General features: G+C 36.9%; 1 protein-coding gene and 3 non-coding genes across 4 annotated transcripts; all 4 read right to left on the minus strand.

Annotated features, from left to right (window-relative positions):
- Positions 1-2,101: 2,101 nt before the first annotated feature.
- LOC149178510 (rRNA 2'-O-methyltransferase fibrillarin 2-like) lies at positions 2,102-6,353 on the minus strand. Its single transcript, XM_089420370.1, has 7 exons — positions 6,099-6,353; positions 5,584-5,900; positions 5,161-5,256; positions 4,998-5,075; positions 4,256-4,432; positions 2,671-2,739; positions 2,102-2,578 (listed from the first exon to the last, which is right to left on the minus strand). Exons 1-7 carry the CDS (start codon positions 6,112-6,114, stop codon positions 2,393-2,395), a joined length of 939 nt encoding a protein of 312 aa, XP_089276496.1. The 5' UTR covers positions 6,115-6,353; the 3' UTR covers positions 2,102-2,392.
- Positions 3,305-3,376, minus strand: LOC149178511 (small nucleolar RNA snoR60). Its single transcript, XR_016258961.1, has one exon. It is a non-coding gene; the product is annotated as a small nucleolar RNA snoR60 (small nucleolar RNA).
- On the minus strand, positions 3,721-3,803 carry LOC149178512 (small nucleolar RNA snoR60). The gene has a single exon (XR_016258965.1). It is a non-coding gene; the product is annotated as a small nucleolar RNA snoR60 (small nucleolar RNA).
- Positions 4,099-4,170, minus strand: LOC149178513 (small nucleolar RNA snoR60). The gene has a single exon (XR_016258963.1). It is a non-coding gene; the product is annotated as a small nucleolar RNA snoR60 (small nucleolar RNA).
- Positions 6,354-11,935: the final 5,582 nt, after the last annotated feature.

An 11,935-nucleotide genomic window follows, 5' to 3' on the forward strand; every position in this document is an offset into this window, starting at 1 on the left:
ACCAAAGTAAGCAGAGGTTTCTGAAATGGCAATTCAAAAAAGTAACATGTTGAGAAACCCTAGATTTTTCACAATGTAGAAAACACAACAGAGCGACCAAATTTACCAAAAAAAAAAACTTGAAAGTCTACTTGCAAAGAGCAAGGTTTCCTTTGAAATAATGGCGGATTCACAGCTCTGGATCCCTAAATCCCCAGCAATGTAACAAACAAGCAAACAAATTTAGTTGTTTCCCGGCACAGACAAAGCTTTCTCTGTAACTGACTAATACCAGACTAATACAGACATAGCTCACCATCATGGAGGGCGGTCATCATGCACTCAAAATCAGGCATTAATGGCACAATTGTCTCAAATTCATGGAGGCCTGTAAAACGTGATGGAGACAGGGAATCGAGGGCATTAATGGCAATGAGAACAGGTATACCTGATGTAGGAACTTGCCTGTCTCTGATTTTTATGGCACTGCTAACTGAACACACAACGTGATGGAGGGCATTAATGGCAATGAGAATTGGTAATCCTGCCTAATGGAGGCACTTGCCTGTCTCTAAATTTAATGGCAATGCTAACTGAACACGCAACATGATGGAGGGCATTAATAGCAAGGAGAACTGGTATACTGCCTGATGGAGGCGCTCACATGTCTCTAAATTTAATGGCACTGCTAAATGAACACACGGCATGATGTGGGCACTCGACGGTCTGTAGTTTTTTAGGAGGGATCAATAAGATGGCATAGTTTTTTGGGAGTGATCAACACGACAGCACACAGTGGCACGGGAGGGGAGTTCTCACAAAGAACACCTTACGGCGTGAAGATTTCCAAACAACGAAAAGAAAGACATAATATAATAAAACCAAACAAACAAAAAAACCTCCAATACAGCGAATAGGCAAAGGAATGAAACAACTAAAGCTGGCAGGAAATCAATGTTAACCAAGCCACCAGAACTGGTGGTTTTCAACTTCGTCTAGTTTAGTCATTTTTATGAAGTCTGACAACCAAGAAGATAAGTTTAGTGGCCTCGCAACAGCAAGGCTCGTGCCCCTCTTAAGTGCATGTCTTCATTTGAATGCTCATCTCAGCAATGCTAATACCCATCTTTATAAAGATATCCGCATATGACTGAACTTCACTGCAAATAATTTATTATCTGGGTTCACTTTTCTTAATTGTTATTGAACATGGTATATTACTATATTTCAAACATGGAATGTACTTTCAAACTATGTTCAGCATAAAACTGGCCTACAAGTACACATGCTTCATAGAACACATATCTTGAGATCAAAATTGCACAAGCTAAGATAAGATAATAAGATAATTGTATTTGTCCAACTAATGACCACAAAGTAGGTCAAAGGGACTGACTGTTGAGTACAATGATGTCCATAAAAATGTGGGAGAACCAAACATGGTCAACGGGACTGACTGTTGAGTACAATGAAAATGTGGGAGAACCAAACATGGTCAACGGGACCGACTGTTGAGTACAATGAAAATGTGGGATAACCAAACGGTCTCCTATAAAAACAAAATACAATGGCATAAAAATGTGGGAGAACCAAACGGTCGCTTATAAAAAAAATGAAATGGCATAAAAATGTGGGAAAACCAAACGGTCTCCCATGTAAAAAAATACAATGGCCTACAAGTACACATGCTTCATAAAACACAAATCTTTTGACATCAAAATTGATGTCCATAAAAATGTGGGAGAACCAAATGGTCTCCCTATAAAAAAAAATAGGATGCATGAATATAAAAGGTACAATGCAGGAACATAAAAGGTACAATGTATGAAATGCCCTGACAAAAAGGGTCAGACCCATCTCTCCTAACATCCGATCCTAACATCGGATACCGACTGAAGCACGCTGAACACAATGCAGATCATATCCCTACTAGGCAGAAAACTATAGGCCTTAATTACCTAGTAGAAACTTTCACAAACTATGATCAGGTGTGCATTCAAGGAATGCCCATCTTGGTAAAGCCAACTGAGATTATAAGCAGATATAAAAAGATTTCAAAGCACAACCAAAACAGTTATAGGTAAAGAGTAAGACAACTAAGCTAGCAAAACAAAATTCAACATAGCCCAACACAAAACCATAACTATTGAGTATTAAATGCATTTCCAATATAACACCTCCACCTCCAAGTAGTCGAATCAATTTTTTGCACAAACATAACTCTTCAGTTAGATTAAAATTTGCCCATGTAAAATGCCAAAAAAACACAAGGCAGAGCAGTCCAAACTTTTATAATATAACCCAGTCACTGACCCCCTCCCTATGTCCTTCAGGGCTCATTTTCAGGGAGAGAGAGGGGAAGCCATCACTTGAGGAAAGGAGCTTGCTTCATTCATTGGTCCCAGAGACTCCTTCAAGCAGCTGCATCTGCTGCTTTCTGCTTCTTGGGCATTCTGTATCCACCCACAACACAAGCATGATCTCTTTCAAAAGGTTCTAATGTCACCTGCTCAAATGGCTTAAATTGCTCCTTTTGCAACTTCTTAACTTCCTGAGCAAACACTGCCTCCGCTGGCACAGTAGAGTCAATGCAATTTGCCTGCATTAAGGAGTGAAAATCAAAAAATGAGGAACAGAAACATGATTTCAATATTTACTTCAAAAGTACGAGAACGGGTAGAATAAATGTACCTTGATAGATAATACAAAATGGCCACCATTTTTCAAAAAATAATGGCCATTTAATGCCACAATGCGTGCCTGTATCCCGCCAAACAAGGATAAAGTCAAAAAAACATCGAACTAAAATCAACATTGAAATATAAGGGTCTAGCATTGCTGCTACGCATTCAGTAACAGAACCCAGCAATACAGTCTTTTTAAAGCCTGGAGAGACCAAATTAGTCTAAATATTTTGCAATTTTGATGAAAAATAGGGCACCTTCATATGAAAAGCCGTACATACAACGATTAATAGCGTTAACATGCATCTTCAGGTACAAACTACTCTAGAGAACCATTTGATTATAACATTGAGACTTTTACCATGACAATCATATAGGAGTATAACTAAAATATAGCTCTGAACCATGCAAGGGTAAATTTAGTCCTCTTCAGGAAAGACAACCCAGCACACAGCTAAAAAAAGAGAAAAAATAAAATAAAATGGTATTATACAAGAGAAAGGCATAACCAAAACATCATGCCACACAAAAGTAAAGCTGAACAGCCATCATACTACAGACCGTAACAGTTTCCCAACATACGTTACATTGTACAATGTAAGCAGTAAACAAAATAGATTCAACCTACAGCTAATACCTCAAGCGTCAGAAACTCGTATTGCATCATCCATAATGTCCTGAAGGGGAATCCGAGTATATCTCATCCTTCGCTTGAATACTATTGCTATTAAAAACCAACCAAATAACCACATGACAAGTTTATCTAATCCACTGATAACCATTTTTCTATACACATGCTAGTAATGTTGCGAAGTTGAAGACCACAATCCATATCAGAATTATTAATCCACGTCTGAATATCGGTAAGGACAACTAAAAGCTACTACTGCACAACATACAAAATAATGCAGATCTCTTCTTAAAAGACAATTTCACGCCACTATAGAAGCAACACGCTGAACTATTTATTCCAAAATCACATATCTTGCCAAAATCATTGTATTCAGTACAAATCCAACATATCCGCTTTACCAAAACACAATCAGCTAATACATCAAGCGTCCAAAACTTGAATTCCACTTGAATGCCATCATCCATGATGTCCTGAAGGGGAATCCAAGTATATCTCATCCTTCGCTTACATATTGCTGCTTTTAAAAGCCATACATACAAAGAATAAAAAAATAACCATGCACAACAAATTCAATCCCAATCCTATATATCATAATTTTTAAAGCACCCGCTGATCATAATGCAACGCATAACATTGTAATATGCATATAATAAACCAAAAAATTGGAGCGATAACTGAAGGCGGTCTAGCACTTTTATGAGAGTAGCACAGAAAAGCAAGCCGTACACATAGCATAATATTATAGAATATAACAGCATAACTGAAACCACACCCCACATAACATAACAGCTAAAACCCTCAAGCATCAAAAGCTCGAATGGCATCATCCATGAAGTCCTGAAGGGGAATCCGAGTATATATCATCATTTGCTTGAATAATACTTGAATAGGAGTAAAAACTGAAGTAAAATAAAAATAAAATAAAATAAAAACAAAAGATGAATTTGAAAGATTTTACCTGGTCTGGCTGGGCAACATCAGCAAAAATAACATCAACCATACCAACAAGCATCCTGTACCGAACGGGGTATCTGGCATCCTCAATAATAGGTATCACGTTTGTACGTTTCTTTGCCATGTTGACTAAATCTCGACCACTTCTGTGCGACATTTCAACTGCATACACAATGCCAGTCTAGTGACCAACAGAATAGAGTACATCAAACAAATAAAATCAGCATCACAACATTTTCAGCCAAAACAATATAAAACAGTCACAAAACAGAAGCCTCGCAAACAATCAGAACATATACAAGTAATATTGACCAATCCTTACAAGCACATATACAAGAAAAAACTTCGATATATACACAACACATAATTAAACACCAAACACCATTACAGCACTATCGATTGAAAGTGACAGTATAATCATCGCAATAAAAGCGACTACGGTATAAAACGGTATGTTCGCATACAATTCAAATCGCCATAAACTGGTTGAGCACACACACCCAAAATGGCCCTCAAATTAATTTACACCATTGGAACCAATGGACAACCCTATATCCAAAACTCCAGACATCACGTGCTTTAAAATTCACGCGCATCTAATCAAACATAGAGTTCTAAAATGATTGCAATAATCTACTTCCAAGTCAACAATTCTAGGAAAGTGACAATATCACCTAAATATCGTTTCAAACAAGGGCATCTAAATGAGTATAAAGCAATAAAAAAGGATTGCACCAAAAACTTACCGGACCAACAATGTCGGATACATGTGAAACAGTAGTACCAGATGCAGCACCCAGATACAGGACATGCGTTCCAGGTTTCTACAAAACGAAAGCACTTTCGATTACATGCAGTTACTATGTTTTCCAAGTACCAAGGTGATTAAACGGGCTTAAATCCACTTACAATCCAGATATTATCCACCCCTCCTAGAATAGCTGCAGCCAACTTTGATCGGAAAGGGTTCCACACTCTATACTCTGTCTTTGTACCATCCTCATTCTGCACAAAAATATGCATTGCATTACATGATTGATTAAACAAATTCAAAAAACGAGCTTTCATCTGCTACCACCTTCTCTGCTGTAATAATATCATCTGAAAAAATATTAAAAAAATGCAAGAGTTTATTTATAAATTGATAACAGCAAACTGATAAAGTTTTATTATTTCTTTTTTTCATCCAAAGCAGAAAAAAGCAAAACTCAGGGCTACCGGCCTAACATCCCTCATATTTATATTCTTAAGCAACTCAAAATAATTTTAGTGTATTGAAAATTTGAATATCTGGTCGAAAACAGAAAATGAAGACCCCACAGCAAAAAATACCTGAACGCTGATCCTTTTCTCTCCGTAAACACTTTCTCCTGCGGCCATATTCTTCGTGACAAGGGCATCCTCCTTTGCCTTGGCGATGAAAACCCCTTCGTGTCTGTGCGGCTCAATCACAACCTTGGCTCCACCCTTCATCCCACCGCCTCTGCCACCACGGCCTCTGCCTCCTCTTCCACCACGGTCACCCCCTCGACCACCGAATCGGCCGCCTCCTCTGCCTCCACCACCACGATCACCCCCTCGACCGCCAAAGCGGCCACCTCCTCTCCCTCCACCATCGCGGCCCCCCCTGAATCCACCACGGCCACCCCCTAAAAACAAAAAACAACAAAAAAGGAAAAAAATCACAAAATTATGCCTAAAAGGGCTGATACAGGAAACAGAAAAAAAAATGATCTAGCAAGATAGCTTAAGAATTTTTACAAACTCGACTGCAACAAAACACAAAATTTAACAGTCTCTATATTCGAACAGTGTATTTGATATAATAAAAGATAAGGCGGACCAACCTCTTGGCGGCCTCATTGTGACAAACTCTCTGCTACTGCAAATTCAAAGACTCGTCAACTCCCTCGCTTTACTGCGAAAATAGCTAAGCCCAGCTGCCCTTTAAGTGGTGTTTCTCTACTCGCAACCTTAAACCCTAAAGAAACCCTATACCGAATGTCCGATTCAAAACCCTAAACCAAACCCTAAAACACCCTATACTGAATGTCAGATTCAAAATCATAAACCAAACCCTTCACTGCTTTCAAGTTGAACCATTAAAAGTTAAAATGAACGTTTTCAGTATTGGATATATATATAACATCGTAATTATATATATATGAAGTTACATTTTCAATTTCTAGTATATGTATGCATATGAAATTATATTTTATATAAGAAAAATTATTATAATTTAGTTGTCACTTTTCTAATATGTTTATGTACATTTTTTTTGTTTAAATAGTGGGAAAACTTATTATAACTAAAATAAGATACTAGCAAATGTACTTACAGGTGCAAAGTGGGGAAATAAAGACGACAATATTCAAGGAAATATATGGATAATGAAATACACTACGAGGGATTTGAGATTTGGATGGAGATGAGTACAAAGATCGAGAGAAGATTGTGTGGTGTTAGCACTCCGTATTTTTCCTAGGCTAAGGAGGAAAATTACAAAGGTAACCACAAACCACTTTCAACGATGGGATCTAGCCCTTCCAGCTTCAGAGAGGGCTCTCTCTGTATAATTTTTAATCTTAGTGTATATATCTTAGGCTAGCTATGAAAGGACAAGATAGATTTTTTAAAGTTTTGGTTGTAAAATGGAAGATAAGTTCATTGGGCATGGAGTCATAAAGTTTTCAGTAATCAATTAAAATAAACAGAGGAGAGAAACAAGGTGAGGTAGGCAAACTCCTGGATCTCGTAGAGTTGTTGTGGTGTGAATGAGATGAATAGGAATTAGGATCAATTTAAATATAGAATATACAAAGATGAATTTAAAAAATAATAATAAAATTGCTCAACAAGCCAGAGCAGAGTATTGCAATTAAATTTGACTTTTAATCTTCTTGTAAACAATTTAAGAAGGAAAACATTCATGTGAAACTTGAAAGGAAAACAGATTTAGAAAGAGGGAAACATCACCATTTGCTTGACATAAGAATCCTGAACCCAAACTGCCTCAGTATCACTGAATTGATTACTTCGAAAAAATATTTCACTGCATAATCCAACCCTTACTAATTATTTTTACAAAACATTTATAGAGTTCCTATGGAACTAACTTTGGATCTAAAAAAGAAATCAATTACAAAATAATATCTATCAGAAGATGTAGATATTTCTAAAATAGAACTAAGAAATAGGAATTTTGGACAAATTTGGTTGTTTTGTTGACACTTTTGAGGAAAGTTGTTGCTAATTGTAGCTACTTTTCTGCTCCTTTTGTTTGTCTATTCCCAAAACTATAGGATTTATGTTTGTCTTTATTCAACTAGCTCCAACAACTTATCCCACCGCTCTTCACTAGGAATGGAGAAATTTATCATGCTCCGAAATTTCTCATCTACTTCTGTATATGTTTGAAAAGTTGGCTTATTGAGAAATAGATGGTGGACTTCATGCTGAATGTAGAGGTCGTGTTGTAGTCCTTCCAGGAAAGCCTCTCCAATTATCGTCCCTCTGACCTTGGTGAATTTGGAAGCATCTACAGCTATGTTGCATAACTAGTCTTGATAGTTCTCCAATGGAATCAATTTGCCATTAGAGGCTTTCAGAGCTGGAAGTCCCTTTTCCTGCAATACATTAAATTTTCTGTTAAATCTTTTTACTTGTAACTCCAATTCTTTGCACTTATTCTCCAATTGTATCATGAGGTTCTTCTTTGTTAATACTCTTTTTACTTCCATCACTGTGCCTGTTTTGTCTTGAATATGGAGTTCTTCAAGCTCTTCCTTAGTTTTAGAATTCAACATTTTAATAATTCTATTTGCTTCTGTTGGCCTGTGCTCTATTTCAATCTTTGTTTGTTCAATTGTTGCCTTGACATTCTGCACTAACTCCTCCTGCTCAAATATGATCTGAATGGATGACCATAATTCTGTGATATTTGCATTTATATTATGCCATATACTCCTTTTGGCCTCTACCAACATCTAAGCTGTTAGAGACTGATTCTCATACTTTTGAATTTGTTGTGTCAATTTGAAATTCTTTTGCACCTCTACTAGGTATGCATTATCTGCTTTTATCTTGTTTTCCTCCATCTTTGTGAGTGTTGCCATTAACTTCTCATTTTCCTTATTTGTTAATGATAATTCTCCCAAAGCTTGGACTAGCTTCTCAGAAGAATCTAAAGTTGATGCTTGTGTTGTTTGTTGTACTTCCTATTGTGTTGATGTACCTACTGCTTCCAATTGTTCCTTTTCCTTCAACAGTGCTTCCATGTCCTTTTCCATCTTCTGGATTTGAACATTCTGTTCAACTATTATTTTGAACAACTTTTCTTTTTCCATTTCCAGATTGGTTACTTCTTTGGCCTGAGGGTGCTCTATGGTTGGAAGCTTAAGTTGTTTCCCGAGGGCTTGAATATCTGCATTTTTATTTTTAATTATCTCCTCAGCTGCCTTGACATTACTAGGATCATATCCTAGTTTGATTATTAAATCTTCTAAAGCTTTAGTTCTAGTGTCTTTGGCCAGAGAAGACATTCGTTCTATCTTCAATTGTGAATGCATATTATTCAGAGAGGCTTGTAACTTTGAGGCAGCCATGGTTGAACTGGTCAATGTTGAATAAATCATCTCACCTGCTTGCTTATGCAAATCAATTTGATTGATTACATGAACCTTTTTGGTATCAACAAAAAATATTGAAGCTTTGTAGTCTTCTGCACTTCTAGGGACTGGAATTGTAGGTTCCAAAAAGCCCATTTGGAACTGCCCCTTTTTTGTGTCAAATGCAGACAACAACCTGTGTTGAGTAGTAGCAATTTTCTTCCAAAACTTTGAATATGTTGAAGCCTTCAATGCTTCATTCTTCTTCTTGATCTCCCTGTATCTGGAAAAAATGTTTTGTTCTGCTGGAATCTGAGATGTAGAAGAGATAGGTGACTTAGTTTTCTCCTCAACGTATGGGAATGAAGTGGTGGGAATACTTGTCAAAACCATTGTACTTTGCTCCTGTGAATCCTTTTCTTTTGAGGATTCTTCTTGGATATTTATTATTTGAGCATCATCTTTAGTGTCAATCCTACTATTAGTCTTTAGCTCCTTCTTTCTCCTCTTGAAAACACGAAAACCTGCAGCCTAAATTTCTAAATCTGTAGGGGACATACTTTCCCTCATCCTCTTGATTTCTTTTTCCTTTGGAATAGGATTTTATAGAGATGATTGACTGACAATTTTTTCTTCAGCCTCCTGTAGAGTGTTCTCTGTCCACTACTCCTGATTGGCATACTGCTCTATCTCCAGTCTAGGTGTATGTGCATATGGAGTGGTCTTCTGCTCAACTCTCAGCTTTGAAATTATCCCAAATGGATCATAAGACCATGTGAAGTTGAGCTTAAACTTCATTTGTTTCAGTAATTCATCCACTTCCTTGGTTGTTGCTCTGGTATTCACAATGTATGGCCCAACATGTGATTTCAATTTGAATTGTGCTTTCTTTTTACTTGATACAAAATGTAGATCATCCATGTTTAACATTTGTCTAATATATTCTAAAGCAAAAATCCTTGTTGGTACAAATACTGGCAATCTATAGGGAGGAAGCTCACACCCATAGATTCGAATCTCTGTATAGTTCTGGTAGAGATACCAGTCTCCAACTTTAGCTTGTTTTGTAAGATGAAAAACCTTCTTGATCTCTAGTGAAATCCTTGGTATAATATCGTTGCTAAGAAGACACAAGGATGTATGTAAAAATTGATCCACAAAATCGTTGAATGAATAATCTTTTGAATTCCTTCTGACTAAAGAAGTCCAGTGAATGACTGACAGTGGGATTCCCTAATCATCCATCTTTTGTAACTAGAACTTGAACTTGTCTGCTTGATATAATAGCATCAAATATATTAAGACTGGTTGGTGTTTGAATGCACCTTCAACCTTGAATTTCAAAAACTGCTCATGTATAACTTCTTATAAGCACTGACTGTAATTAAAAATGAGTGATGGTTTCTAACCAACTGAAAAAAACTGATAAAAACCCTAACACTACCTCATCTACCCACTGGTCTGTGTGATAACCTAATAGGCAAGTAACCATGGAAATGACTTGTCTTGACATCTCAGGGAAAATAGAAGTAGAGTATGGGGGATTTGTTCTAGGCAATTCAGAATTTTCAAGCAAAAAACATTCAAAAATATGGGCTCACTGGGGGAAGGTAAGCTTTTTGTATATCTCCATGAGTGCATCAGTAGAAAATGGATGTAAAGAGGTTTGAGTATTAATCTGGAGGGCTTGACAAATGGCTTATGGGGTAATTGAGAATAGGATCTCATTGTTCTAAGAAATTACTTCTTTCTAGTTGGGGAGGTACCTTAGGTGACACCATGTAGTGAATTATGGGAAAATATGAGTCTGGGGAAAGATAAACTGAGGCAAGAGTGATTCCAATATATTTAAATCATCATTATGGTCTAAATACTTTTGTTTTGCCCAATTATGAAGCTCATACAGATCAAACTCACATTGAGTTTATGCTATCTTGTACTGGGTATCAATCAAAGGAGACCTATCTAAATCAGGGACAAGAGGTAACATAGGATTCTCATAAGTCATTTTTCCCTTTCCTTTGTGTGAAGACATTTTTTAATTTCAATGGCAAATTCGAAAAACAATATTACCAAATCGTAATTTGATCAGTTGCAGAAAGGGAAAACTTTACAGAGGGCATTGGCGAACTTAGAAATATTCAATATGAACCTGCGTGGATGAAATAACTAGAAAAAGGGGATAATGCAGGCTGATATGAGATTTTTATAACGAGAATTAAGGGTGATTAATGGGATTGTTACCGTTTTGGAGCGTAGCATTTATGAATTTTATACATTGGTGGGAGAAAATTTAATGGCCAATGACTATATGACTGTTGGCGGGAGATTTGAGAGCTAACAATTATATGACGTGGGCGGAGCTGCGAATGATGACTGGCGAAGATGTAGCGGGAGCAAACGGGCGAAAGGAGCATCGAATGGTGGGTTTCCGAGGGGGTTAGGAGTGGTAGGCGGTAAAGGGAGGGGACCCCTCGAAATAGATATTGGGTCGCCACATTACCTTAGGTGGTTTATTATAAACAACATTTCAGAAACACCCCCCCCCCCCCCCCCTCATTAAGTCCCCCGGGGGGGGAGGGGTGGGGTCCGAACATCGTCCCCCCATTGTTGATCTGAGCAGGGACAATCTCAGCCCTTCAAAAGTGAAAACGCTTTATGGAAAGCAACAAAAAACATCAAGTCACCTTTATTCCAAGCTTTAAAACAAAATTTAATATACTTTAACTATTGGTGGCATTTGAACTAGCGTGCCCCTTTAGGGTTTTATTATTTATTATTTATTTATTTTTCTTTTCCCGTTTAATCTTTATTTTTTTCTCTTTTCTATTTTTCTTTTCTTTTCTATTTTTCTTTTTCTTTTCTATTTTTTCTTTTCTTTTCTATTTTTCTTTTCAAAGACTAAACAATCTTAAAATGAAAAATAATTTATAATATTCGTGCAAGATAAATGGCTAGATAATCGTACCTTGATTACTATATTTATAGGACCCTAACACGTGGGATTTGGAATTTATCAACCACATGTCAAGGTTCAATCATTCCACGTGTCGTATTCTAATTTGAGGGAGACAGAC

This window comes from Pinus tabuliformis, chromosome 4_1, assembly GCF_031772625.1.
Source record: "Pinus tabuliformis cultivar Carrire ecotype Pingquan chromosome 4_1, CPIR1, whole genome shotgun sequence".
Taxonomy (NCBI): Eukaryota; Viridiplantae; Streptophyta; class Pinopsida; order Pinales; family Pinaceae; genus Pinus; species Pinus tabuliformis.

Excerpts from the sequence above, each read along its gene's own strand:
- LOC149178510 (XM_089420370.1), bottom strand. Across the intron at positions 5,076-5,160 it reads GGGTGGATAATATCTGGATT|AAACCTGGAACGCATGTCCT; the intron begins GTAAGTGGATTT and ends TTCGTTTTGTAG. Across the intron at positions 4,433-4,997 it reads TATCCGACATTGTTGGTCCG|ACTGGCATTGTGTATGCAGT; the intron begins GTAAGTTTTTGG and ends GTTGGTCACTAG.